At 42.6% G+C, this 13567-nt stretch overlaps 2 protein-coding genes across 2 annotated transcripts in view; one reads left to right on the top strand and one right to left on the bottom strand.

Annotated features, from left to right (window-relative positions):
• The window catches only part of LOC125271359 (complement C3-like), a 731185-nt gene that overhangs the window by 261245 nt on the left and 456373 nt on the right, over positions 1-13567 (top strand). The gene's annotated exons all lie outside the window — the stretch shown is intronic.
• Positions 1-13567, bottom strand: part of LOC125271352 (complement C3-like) — a 44967-nt gene that overhangs the window by 10463 nt on the left and 20937 nt on the right. Inside the window, exons 17-26 of the mRNA XM_048195413.1 lie at positions 8816-8930; positions 8506-8594; positions 8261-8400; positions 7831-8043; positions 7649-7709; positions 6668-6751; positions 5944-6147; positions 4092-4167; positions 3826-3985; positions 3247-3342 (exon numbers count right to left, since the gene is read on the bottom strand). Coding sequence (XP_048051370.1) covers positions 3247-3342; positions 3826-3985; positions 4092-4167; positions 5944-6147; positions 6668-6751; positions 7649-7709; positions 7831-8043; positions 8261-8400; positions 8506-8594; positions 8816-8930 — 1238 coding nt within the window. The remainder of the gene's footprint in view (positions 1-3246; positions 3343-3825; positions 3986-4091; positions 4168-5943; positions 6148-6667; positions 6752-7648; positions 7710-7830; positions 8044-8260; positions 8401-8505; positions 8595-8815; positions 8931-13567) is intronic.

Raw genomic sequence — 13567 nt, 5'->3', positions numbered from 1 at the left:
AAATTGTTACACATTGGTGTGTGAGTTTAGGGACAACACTTGTTGTGTTAATTCTGACACATTCATTGAGTCAATGATTTTAACACAGTAAATGTGTCAGGAAGATTAACCAGAGGTGTAGTCCAGACCAGACCCTCCAAGACCATTCAAGAGTGAAGTTAATGAGATAATTAAGTCATTAATCAAGCAGCAGTGATGAACACCTGCTGTTAACAAGAAGAATCATTGAAGGAAAGAGGAAAACAACAACAACTTCTTCTGAACATGAAGATCAAATTTGCAATTAACCTTTTTGTCAAGTCCAGTCAAAAAAAGTCTTACACATCAGTGTGTGAGTTTTGGGACAACACTTGTGTTAATTTTGACACATTCATTGTGCGATGATTTTAACACAGTAAATGTGTCAGGAAGGTGATCTGATGTTAACAAGCAGAATCACCAAAGAAATTCACAATTCAAAAGTCACCATCATGGAGATCGGGGTTTGCTTTAGTTCAGCTCTTGACCCTTGACTATTTAATAATAGATTTTGTTTGGGCTGTTGTAATTTTAATTATAACACCCAGATAAACAAAGAGAAAAGATGATCAGGTGGTGTTGGTTATGTTTTCACATAATATTTGTCCTGAATCACTGAACTCATTTAGAGCCCAATCTCTGAGTTAGATTTATATTGTGATTTTCTCCTTTGGTGATTCTGCTTGTTAACAGCAGGTGCTCATCATTAATGTTCAATAGTCACACGATTGATTAATGGTCTTGTTTTGGTCTTGGAATGTCTAGTCTCGACCATACCTCTGGTCTTGAATGGTCTCAGTCTTGGAGGGTCAAGCCTCTGAGAATTGTTACATCTCAGTTGAAATTTCAGTGAAGTGTAGGACTAAATCTTAAGCGTCAGTCTTAGAGATGACTCACAACACTTTGATGTGCCACAAACAGGATTTTGGATGACAACATAGGCATAGCCCATCACTGAATCATTTCCTTATTTGAGAATATTCTCAGATAAATTCACATTGAATGTTGACATTTTTTACAATCAACAATCAACACACATTTGACAATAAAGAATTTTCAAGAGAATACATGATGATATACACATTGGAAATGAAAGGTAAACAAGTTTTCCACCATGTTTTAATTGCAAATTTTAAGCAGGTGAGTTGTTAACTGACCTGCCTATATATAGCCTAGATTTTATGATATAATCAGCCACCATGGATTCCAAAAGAAAACTGAACTCAGTGCCATCCTCAGTGCCATCACAAGCCCCTAGTGGCAACTCCTAACCACTTGAGAGACCTCTCGAGCTATCTTAAATAACTGGAAGAGAAAGAGTGATTCTTACCTTTAAGAAATTTGATAACTTGCTTTCATGCTTAAGTTTGAAAGTAGAAGTAAATTTCATGAATTCTCAGAAGTTAAGATGAAAATGGCACTTTGAGAAGCTTGATAAATATGGGCCCTGGTTTTCACCTTTGAAATGAACACAAAGTTGTGTAAATGTGTAATATTAACACATTACAGGTGTTCTTGACTGCACAGATTGTGTTGATGCTGTGAACAAATTCACAGGTTGTGTTAATTTTAAAACTACACATAATGTGTAAAACAATTGAATTCTTCCAACACATTTTTATGAAATATTGACATGTGTAGCACTCTAGTTTACACATTTTGTGTCATTTTTCTACACATTTCTTCTTAGAGTGTAATCAAAGCATGCTGATATACAGCCATATTGCACAGCTACTCATGTGATATTGTGTTTATACAACAGTTTGACGGCATAAATGTGTAAATAAATAAGAAACAACAACTGAGTGTCTTTAAAACGCTCTTTTGTGAGGAAATACTTCCTTCCACCAAGGATTCAAATCTCAAAGCACAGTTTAATAGTTGAGCCCAAGCCTTCGTTACTCTAAAATGTAGCTTTCGAACTTGTAATGAAGGAACGTTAAATTGCTTCATTGAAAATCATTGTAGTATGTAGAATATTATGAGAGAGATCGCCTGAGCGAGTGTATTTCCTGGATCTAGCTTATATTCTTCATATTCATAATCACAAAATCAGTTTGAATGTCCGCTGAGGAAAGTGATCTTTGTCTTTGTCCTTTTAACATCAGGCTGTCATCACTCCCATGACAGCGCTAGTCAACGCATTTGTCAGTTGTGTCTCATAAGATGTTGTTTAAAGAAAAAACAACTTCCTTGTTTCAGTCTATTTCAATATAAAAGTCTTTGAGACTGACTGACTGACTCGCTCATAAAAACAGTCTTTGCCGCCATCTCATGGTGTATTAATGTAACTTTCACTGAAGTCGAAATCACTAACGGACTCTTTCTTAATGCCAAAAAATATGGCATGTTATTTATATAAAAATGTATTTATTGAACAATAATATTTAAATGAACAACAATAGCCATTTTAACAGTATAAGAAGTAAAATAGGAAATAAACACAAGCAATAGTTCAGTCAAACTTACAAAAGCAGCGCTCTAGTTATTACAGGATTTAATTTCAGTGAAAACAAAGTTATGAATCTTAATATAGCCATTAAGCCAAATCTATTAGCTCTGGAGCAAGTAATAGATTCATGCCCAACGATTGCCCGTTTGATATACCCAAAACAAATACCTCATGTTTAGACACTATCTACATAAGAGCTAGCGGCAAATTCCTGAAGCACTGACTGAGATGAAGCTGTTCTCGGTGGGTACATGAGCACTGAACAGTTTCTGACGATCTGGAGCTTGCACAAATTTTCAAATAGGCACTATGTTTACATATAAATCGCGTATCTGAGGTCTAAACAACTATATTCTCGCCTAAAAAATAACAGAAATATCTATAAAAATATGGTGGGTTTGCTCGTCCGCCATGACACTTGCTGTGAGAATGCTGACAGCGGAGTGATTAAGACGGTGAAACGGTTACTGTGGCGATGCTGGAAGAATATCGCATGCCTGGAAAGACCTCTCAGCCAATCAGATTCAAGAACCAGATAGAACTGTAACATCAGTATACTGATAATACTATATTTTGCTGCATGTGTCATTTTTTGTTTTTTACATTTTATGTTTACAAATGATCCAAAAAGACATTTTAAAGCAGTTAATAAAAAATAATAATAATTTAAAAAAAAAAAAAAATCGCCAGGAGAAGATCACCAGAATGCTACAATTACTGTCTGCTGTATTTTAAAATCCACAAGCCGCCACTGGAGGTGAAACAAATTCACTTACACCAACTGCTCCAGCACAGATCTCTCTGCTCTCTTGCATGGCAATCGCAACAAAAGCCGTCAGAGAAGTATTGCCATCTTTACCTCGTACGTCACCCTGCAATAAAGCACAAATAAACAGACTACAAAAACAATCAGATCATGTGTGTTTTAATCACTTAATAACAGTTTGCACATTTATGTAAAATAATGAACATTGCTGGTCTCAGAAAATCTTGGTGTGAATTTTGCTTCTGGGAGTACCAGAAATGTTGAAAAATAAGTACATCCCCTCATGAAAAATCTTTAATAAAAACAAGAAAGAAAGAAAAAAATAATGGATGTCTAATATTTTTTATTCCGCTGTCTAAAGTTTTTCATTGCCTTTGAGTTTAAAACTAAAAATATCTTTAGGATGCTGGTTAAACTGCTATAATATAACATTTTATCATGCTTGTGAAGTGTTACTTTAGTTGACTATAGTTATTATTTTATGCATAACTACTAGCAACCACAGAGAAATAAATCTCTGGTTCTGGATCATTTCACCTGCTCTGTGCATCTTTATTTTCTGAACACAAACAGGCCACATTCAACTTACCACCATCTCTCCATGAATTACAGCTGAATCCTCGTTAAAGTGGCCATCTGGCAGTTGTTTGTGGAGAACCAGCCACTTGATGGCGCTGCAGATCACATTGTCCTCTATAAGTATGCACTCACTGGCCATGGTGAAGACTTTAGCCACATATGCGGTCAGCCTTTAACAGACAAACAGAAGGATATCAAATAAATAAGTTATACATATTTTTTCTATTAAAAACAATAAAAATCAGGCTTGAAACAAAACAAAAAAAAAGACTTTACCATGTGCTGCTCGGCCTGTCTATCCAGACAGCGTAAGATCCATCTGGTTTACGGAAGCTCAGCTGCCGCTGATAACCTTAATATAAAAAATGATAAAGAAAGAATATTTATTTGTTTATTACCTATATTTTCTACTTTTGATCAAATGTTTTCAGGAGAGCCTTACAGAACAAATATATATGGGAATATACTGCAAAATATAATGCGATATATTACATAATACATTTCCATATATGGGATACTAGTGCTTATATTTTTCAATATACTGCAATATATGCATTGACCATGTATGGCTATATATTGATACATGTAAAATATTTAGAAATGTAATATTCATAAAGTTGTATCCTTTATTGTGTGAATATATTGCACATACATGTTCCAATATAAATGTGAATGTATGTACACATACAGATTCATGGAATGAGTGAGTTTTCTTGTTCCCAGCATGCTTTGCTTCTGACTGTTAAAGGGGAGTAAATGTTAAATTAAGTGTTATTTCGTGCGTTTTGCTCAATATCTGTTTAATGTGTTCTATTATGTTCTATTATTTTGGAAATTAAAAGGTTCTCGTGTGTACGTTATCATTGTGTTGAAGAGTAGAGCCTGTGGTTAGGCTGATGATTGGCCAAATACCATCAAGATTATATGTGACTTTTTTTTTTTTTTTTTTTAAATTAATGGCTGTGCTTTCTTCAGCACAGTGATAGTCTCTTTGATAAATACTTTAATATATCAGGTGTGCTTGTGCTGTTTGTTAACTAGCTTGAAAATATGAAATGTTTATAATGTTATTAATTATAAAATATAAGAAATATTACATTATATATTTCTCTCTCTCTCTCTCTCTCTCTCTCTCTATATATGTTTATACTGCATAATCTATATTATGAAGTGTACTACTGAATATAAATTTACATACATTACAATATATTAGTAAATATATGAAAAGCAGCAATTGCTTATGTATTATTCATTATATTGTAATATATTTATACAATACATTATTATGTATATTATAAAGGGATGGTTGATTATGATTTCACTTTTTTAACTTTAGTTAGTGCTTAGTTAGTGCGCTGAAAGTTCAATGCAAAGGGAGATATTTTCTTTTACAGAAATCGCTGTTTAAGGACTACAACAAACGGCTGGTAGGGACTACAACAAGCTTCTTCCTGGGTTAGAGACATCACTAACCCTAAAATTTACATAAACCTGCCCCCAAGAACAAAGGGCGTGAGGCCATGTTATGGCATTACAGTACGTAACACAAATGCAACAGCATGTCATAAAAGCAAGATGACAACATGACAAGTTATAACTAAACTATACCTGTTCTATCTTCATACAGCATATATTCTCTGGCTCTGTAAGCATCTTACAACAGTTCCCACACAAGATAATCATGACAGAATATGCTAATCAATGACTTTATGATAGTTAACTCCACATCTGCTACATAAATTCATCCACTAACCATTCAGAAACGTCCTGTTGCATTCTACAAGTACATCCCCTCCACCCTCTTCTTGAGAGCAGCAGCTCATTTGCATTTAAAGGGACACACACAAAAATGGAGCGTTTTGCTCACCCTCAAAAAGTGACAAATTCAACATGCTATAAAAATGATCAGTGGGGTATTTTGAGCTAAAACTTCACAGAAACATTCTGGGGACACCAGAAACTTTTATTACATCTTGTATAAGTGTCATTATATGACCCCTTTAAAATATCCTGTTATATCAGTTAATATGTTGATTATTCATATATAGGGAAATATATTTTCTTTCTGTAAGAAAGAAATTCTGTATATCTGATGTATCCTGATGTATATCTGTTGTATCTTGCTGACCTGTGTTGATATGTTTAATGGCTTCATTACGGCGCTCCATGCCAACAGCCTCCCACTGATTGGTGTTGTCCAGATAATGAGTGGCAATGAGAGGTAGAGTCATATTGATCATGTTCTCCTCTCCATCACCAGTGGGCTGGACAATAAGACGACCCATGAAGTCTCCACTGATGGCCTTCTCGACTGTCTGACTGATCTCTTCACCTGGAGGAATAACAGAGAGAACGCAGGTTGGGAATTCAGACTTTATTATCTTTGTTATGAAAGAATATTTTGTATGTAACATCCTCAACACTATTTGGTTTTGTGTCTGGACAGTTTCAAATTCTTTAAGTTCACAGCTAAAACTGTAAATGACATTTTTGTATTATTACAGGTTAAAAAATATTTTCTTCTTCAGAGTGTTGGAATACTGTAATTCATGAGATATCTGTGTGTATTAAATCAGCTGTCCAGTGTAGTTTCACTGATCACAAAGCATCTTGGTTTCATTTACAACTGATTTTTACTCAAGTGCCTTTGTGTGAATGCCACTTAAACCACGCAAGCGGAAAATAAAAGATTGAAAGAAATATCATTTTAACTGGACGTAATTTCTATTTTTACAAACCAGCCCGAGCATTAAATACTGCGGTACAATCTTCATACAAGTACTACAAAAACTGGTGGAGGAGTAGAAACAGATGGATGTCATACATATTCTTAAAAATTTATTTTTCCTTACCAGTAATTGTGATGTAGGTGTTAGCAGGTGTGTCTGGAACCCGATCAGCTGGTATTTCAGCTTTAAAAACTATAGGTTTTTCCCCTGTTTCATTTGGGGTGAAGAGCGGGAAGATGATGGAAGAGTCATGAGTCATGTGATAATCAGATTTTGTACACTTCTGGTGATTAAGAGTAGGAGCAACAAGAAAAGAGTAGGAGTTCAATCTGATCTCTTAATTGCCTGGAAATATAATGATATTTTTTGTATATTAAGATTGATTGCCATTTTGTTGATATTACGCAACGCCTGTGACCCCCTGCTTGCACAGGGAGTGTGCCTTGCGACCATGGAGACATTTGTGAGAGACGCTGTGTAAAATCATTGCTCCTGCTGCACTCATGGAATGAGAGTATAGTTCCTAGCCATACCGGCCTAGAAAACCACAACTTTTCATTTTCTGTCGGTCTTAGTACACGATGTAACTACAGAAGAGTCAAGTTTTAAATTGGAAAAATATCATATAACTCTTTGGTCATTTTTGAGCGAGATGCCAACGGTCTAATCAGATTCAATGAACTATGCTAAGCTATGCTAAAAGTGGTACCGCCAGACCCGGAGATCGGGTGAATGGATTCGAAAACGGTAAAACTCAAATGATTAACTCTAGGGGAGCTGGAAAATGAGCCTATTTTCAAAAAAAAGTTGAGTGTTCCTTTAAAGGTGTAAAAGGACACACAGACTAACAATAGTCATATAATCCTTTCAAGTAGATTCATACTGTCTTCTTTACGTTAAGTACTGTATTAGTTTCTTTTAGATAGACAGGAAACTATCTAAAAGATAGTTCCTGTCTATCTAAAAGAAACTAATACAGTAATAGTCACATAAGTTTTTTTTTTTTTTTCATAATTGTAATTGGCTAGAAGTACAATGTGTGTAATGCTGTATAATGAAAGTATAACACAATAGTGTTCATTTGTGGTTCACAGTAAATCTCACCATTCTTAACGGGATTGAGCTCCAAGTTTGGTCTATGTAATGCAACCAGTACACCTTCAGACTAAAAGAGAGAAAGAGAGAGAGAGAGATCATCTATTCAAATTATGACAAACATCTATTGATTATTATATCAATGAATGACCAAATCAAATGAAAAGTGACAGAAGTCTCATCAGACGTACCACCACCTTCAGGCTCTTTCTCACTCCATCAGTGTGGACAGAATCATATGCTGAAGCTTTCACCTCAATCATGTGATTTCCCAGTGTCATGGGAATAATCACATATGAAACCGCTATGCTGGAGTCTTTGTCAACGTTTACTGTTGTTCTGTGTGTGCCTTTCTTACTGGCAAAACTGCAAACATCTGGTGCCTCCATAAACTCCACTCGCACCTGGAGAAAACAGGAGATCGAGACACAAATCACTTCAATATCTAGAGGAAACTTCCTCCAAAGTAAATGCATTTGTACTAAATATATGAAATGTGTGATGACAGTATATTTCTGATATTTCTATGATTTACTTCAGCAGAAATAATTACTATGATGAACAATGTTTTAATATATACCATAAATCTGACTGTATTTTTTAATACCAAATCTGATCTACCTTCTGCTTCTTTGGTGTATAGTTGTGAATAATGGCCTTGATTTCCAGTTGTTCACCGCGCACAGCTGAATAAGGCATCTTGAGGTCAATGGAAAGGTGTTTAAAAACGACAATCTCCTCAGGTTCTGCCACACAGATGCCTTTGAGGAGAAACACACACACACACAGAAGGTTTAAAGCAGCAACTCCAGGATGATGATGATGTTTTTCAGACCATGTATCCTGGGTTTACAGCTTCATCTTACCAAGTGTTGGTGACAGACTGACAGCCAAGATCTGCCATGTTGTAAAAGAGTCTTTCAGGTAGAGCCTTTTATCTGTGACTGGTGCTGGACTGGAATATGAGGAAAATACAAGAAAAACTGTTGCAGTACTCTTCTAATGGCTGTTTACCATCAGACTCACACACACACACACACAAACACACACACACACACACACACACACACACACACACACAGTGTCACCACCAGCTCACAATGAATAGGATCATGTCAATTATTTGCTAAGTGTCACTAGGGGTGTGAACAGGGCTCAAGTTACAGTCATACTCACCAATTCTCACATAGATCAATCTCCTCCCAAAGCCAACTCTCAGGGAACTGAGTACGTGAAACAATATCATCAGAGTCCGTATAATACTCGTCGTCATCATCATCATCATCACCTGCTGTAACAGATTAAAAAAAAAAAAAATGTGACAGTAGACCTAATAGAGCAAAGGGACAAAATAATCAAGTCAAGTAAAAATGTATTAGAGGTCAAAGTCCAGATGGTCCTAAAACCCTATTACCAATTATTTATTTTCTGAGAGTTTATCAGAGGAAGAAAAACGTACTCGGTTACTAACGTAACCTCGGTTCCCTGAGATACGGAACGAGTACTGCGTATGGGGAAAAGTCTCCCTTTTTCCCCGTCACTGAAGCCTTTTTCAATAACGCAGTGTAACTGCATCGTCATTGGTTCACTCATAGACAAGTCGTTGAACCAATGACGGCGCGGCATAGCTGCGCGACCTATGGCGAGAGAGCGCGCGAACTTTCCCGCCGAAATGGGCGGGGTAAAGGGCTATATAAGCAGGCGTTTCGCCATAGGATTTCAGGCCAATCGACTGAAGCGACGACACTGAAGCCGCAGCCTCGTGGCACGGCAAGTAACGCAGTACTCGTTCCGTATCTCAGGGAACCGAGGTTACGTTAGTAACCGAGTACGTTCCCTTTCGATACTTCACTCGTACTGCGTATGGGGAACGAATTCAACCGCGCCGTGCCACGGCAAGGAACGACATGACTTGTTTTGGACACCGAGAGGGGACCAAGAGAGCAAGTAAGAAGGCAAAGCCGTCGTAAACCCTTGTTACACTACAAGAGGAGATAACTCCTGATCGGCGAGAGGCGATCACCTTGGTTACACCGAGAGGACCCGGGCTTGTAAGGCCGGAACGTCCAGATGATAAAATCTGACAAAAGTGGACGGCGAGGACCAGCCGGCCGCCTCACAGATGTCTTTAATGGAAACTCCATTAGACCAGGCCCAGGAGGAAGCCATTCCTCTAGTGGAATGGGCCCTAACTCCTAAGGGGCATTGAATGTCCAGGGAGGAGTAACAGAGATTAATCGCGTTGACTATCCAACGCGAGAGACGTTGCTTTGAGACCGAAGACCCTTTGGTGCGGCCACCAAAACAGACAAAGAGCTGATCTGACTGCCTGAAAGGCTGTGATCGCTCTACATAGGTCCTCAATGCCCTGACAGGGCAGAGTAACTCCAGCTCCTGTTCATCCGCGGAGGGAGGAAGAGCAGAGAGCGAAATGACCTGAGCTCTAAACGGAGTAGAGAGCACCTTGGGGACGTAGCCATGCCTAGGTTTCAGCACGACCTTAGAGTCATTAGGCCCAAATTCGAGGCACGCAGGGCTCACAGAGAGGGCCTGCAAATCGCCAACACGCTTGACCGATGCTAGTGCAAGTAGCAGAGCGGTTTTCAGGGTTAAAGGCCTGAGGTCAGCTGAACTCAGCGGCTCGAAGGGGTTTCCTTTGAGAGCCCTAAGGACCAAGGAAAGGTCCCAAGTGGGAACAGTAAGGGGACGAGGAGGATTCAATCGCCTCGAACCCCTTAAGAAACGAACCACAAGGTTGTTCCGACCCACTGACTGGCCAGCGATAGGAGCATGAAACGCTGAGATGGCTGCTACGTATACTTTGAGCGTTGAAGGGGCGCGCCCCAGATCCAAACGCTCGTGGAGAGCCTGAACAGCTCTGAGGACCAAGTCTGGCTCCTCCAGAGCGGGGCCACTAGAAGGACTCTGTGTCTGTCTTCCCTGACTCGCCTGATGACCTGCGGGATCAGTGCGATCGGGGGAAATGCGTAAAGGAGTGTGCTGGGCCAGGTGTGGGCCAGCGCATCGACTTCCTTTGAGAAATATGTTGGGCAATGAGAGTTGTCTTCTGAGGCGAAGAGGTCTATCTCTGCTCTCCCGAAGAGCTCCCAAATCTTGAAAACCATCTGGGAATGGAGCATCCACTCGTCTGAGGGGACGTTGCTCCATGATAGCATGTCTGCACCCAGGTTGGTTTTGCCAGGTATATGAGTCGCCCTGAGCGACCGAAGCCTTGGTATTGCCCACTCCAGAAGACGTTTCGCCAGAGCGCATAGACGGCTGGACGAAAGACCGCCCTGGTGATTTATGTATGACACCACGGTCATGCTGTCCGATTGGACTAAGACGTGGCGTCCCGTCAAGTGAACCTGAAACGCTTGCAGGGCTTTCATCACTGCCAACATTTCGAGGCAGTTGATATGGAGATGGCTCTCTTCGTGGGACCACGAGCCGAAGGCCGGTCTGCCCTCGCACAGAGCCCCCCAACCTGAGTTGGATGCGTCCGTCGAGAGCACCGTCCTTCGTGACACCACCTGTAGAGGTACCCCAAGACTGAACCAAGCAGGGTTCATCCAAGGTTTCAGGGCTAAAAGACAGGCCCGATTGACCTTGAGACATAAGCGTCCGTGCCGCCAGGCATGTGGGGGGGACCCGGGATTTCAGCCAGAACTGTAGCGGCCGCATCCGAAGAAGGCCAAGCTGCAGAACTGGGGAGGCGGAAGCCATCAGCCCTAAGAGCCTCTGGAAGAGCTTCAGAGGAAGATAGGCTTTGTTCTTGACGGAAGCCGCGAGCTGCTGAATCACCAGGGCGCTCTGGCGAGACTACTGCCGTCATGCGGACTGAGTCGAAAACTGCCCCCAGAAACGAAATGTGTTGGCTGGGGAGCAGTGAGCTCTTGGCTAGGTTGACCCTGAGACCCAGGCATTGGAGATGGCTGAGGAGCACGGATCTGTGGTGTTCCAGCTCGACTCGCGAATTGGCCAAAATGAGCCAATCGTCGAGGTAATTCAGAACCCGGATTCCCATCTGTCTCAGAGGGGAAAGCGCTGCGTTCATGCACTTGGTAAAAGTGCGAGGAGCCAGGGACAGCCCGAAGGGCAGGACTGTATATTGGTATGCAACCCCCTTGAACGCGAATCTCAAGAATCGTCTGTGAAGGGGGGCTATCTGGATGTGAAAATATGCATCTTTCAGATCCAGCGAGCAGAACCAGTCCTCGTGACAAATTTGTGCGAGGATCTGCTTCAGCGTCAGCATTTTGAATTTCCGTCTCATGAGGGAGCGATTCAAAAGTCTGAGATCTAGGATGGGCCTGAGGCCGCCATCCTTTTTGGGGACCAGAAAGTAACGGCTGTAAAAGCCTGACTCGCTCTCTGAAGGGGGAACTATTTCTATAGCCCCTTTCTTCAGTAAGGTCATGACCTCGGCCCGGAGGACGGGAGCGTCGTCCGGGTTCACCAAGGTTTGAAGCACCCCTCCGAAGCGAGGGGGCCGTCGTGCAAACTGGAGCGAGTAGCCCTGCTTTATGATCCCGAGGATCCAGCTTGACACGTCGGGGATGGCCTGCCAGGCCTCGGCCCGAGTGACAAGGGGTTGAATGATGTCGGATGACAGGCCGCCAGGTAGGGGGCCGTACACCGAAGGAGGTGGAAGAGGAAATTTGCTCTCTTTTAGAGGAAGTAAAATAGTGTTCGCCGTGAAAACGGCGTTTTGTTTGGGCGCAACGTGTGGGCCCAGCTACAACACAGAGCATTTCTCCCACGCCCGGAATTAAACGAGGCGGAGGGGAGACTGCACGAGGGAGCTTTTGGGGTGGTCCGGTCGCAACGGGACATTCCCCAACCCTCTTCCTTCCTGCTGGATCAGGACGTCTTCGGAGTCACCGGGTCCAGCACAATCTTGGGCCGGGGTCCCTGACGTTTCGGGAAGGAGGATTGGCGCTTAGCAGGGCGAGGGCGCTGACGATGCTCCTTAGGCGGCGCTGCTTGAGAGGTGGATGGGGCAGGTTTGGTCTGCTGAGCCGGCGCAGTCCTGGGGCGGCTAGGAGCAGACGCAGAGCTGGAGCGCTTGGGCAGAAAGTGTCTCATGGCCTGAGACGACTTCTGCGCCGCTGTGAAGCGCTCGGTGAAACCATCCACCGCTGGCCCAAAAAGACCGGAAGGGGAGACCGGGGCGTCCAGAAAGGCCGTCTTATCCAGGTCCTTGATTTCCGTGAGGTTGAGCCAAAGATGGCGCTCAAGCACAACCAGACTGGCCATGGAACTACCAATGGCCTGGGCAGTGGCCTTCGTGGCCCGCAGGGCTAGATCGGTGGCGCTGTGGAGATCCTTGAAGGCAGGTGCATCAATGCCGGACTCGTCCAAAGAGCGGAGGAGTTTGGCCTGGAACACCTGGAAGATCGCCACGAGGACTTCGTAAGCTCCTCGTGCACCTCAGGAAAAAATGGAGCGGAACGCTGGCGAGGGGCTTGGCGGTGGCCTGGCAGGAACCACTCATCCAGACGGCTACGCGATGGCTCCTCCGGAGGGGCCCAGTCGAGGTCTAGCTCTTCCACTGCTCTGGATAGGATGCGGAAGAGCTCGGCATCCATACCCTGGCCGTGATCAATGGGCTCCAGAGGAGGCGGGGGAGCAGGGTCGTCCGGCTCGCCAGCCCATCCTTCCGCTTCAGAAGCCGCAAGAGACATGGAGTCATCCGGCTCTTCGTCAGATCCTCCAAACGAGACGAGGTCGCTCGCATCTGCAGAGGGACGCTGCTCTGGTCGGGAGAACATGACGGGAGAACGTTCTCTCGGGGGAGAAGGCGAGGCACGCGGGGGCTGGGCCGACGTGAGCTCGCACAACTCCGGGCGCTGAGTCGCTCTACCCCGCTGTCTCTTCCTGGCCGGCTCGCGGGAGGAAGGAGACGGGAGGGCGCGAGCGGCGAGA

This window comes from Megalobrama amblycephala, linkage group LG7 (assembly GCF_018812025.1).
Source record: "Megalobrama amblycephala isolate DHTTF-2021 linkage group LG7, ASM1881202v1, whole genome shotgun sequence".
In the NCBI taxonomy this organism is placed as follows: domain Eukaryota; kingdom Metazoa; phylum Chordata; class Actinopteri; order Cypriniformes; family Xenocyprididae; genus Megalobrama; species Megalobrama amblycephala.
The sequence above is the reverse complement of the archived record's forward strand: the minus strand, read 5'-3'. Positions and strand labels throughout refer to the sequence as shown.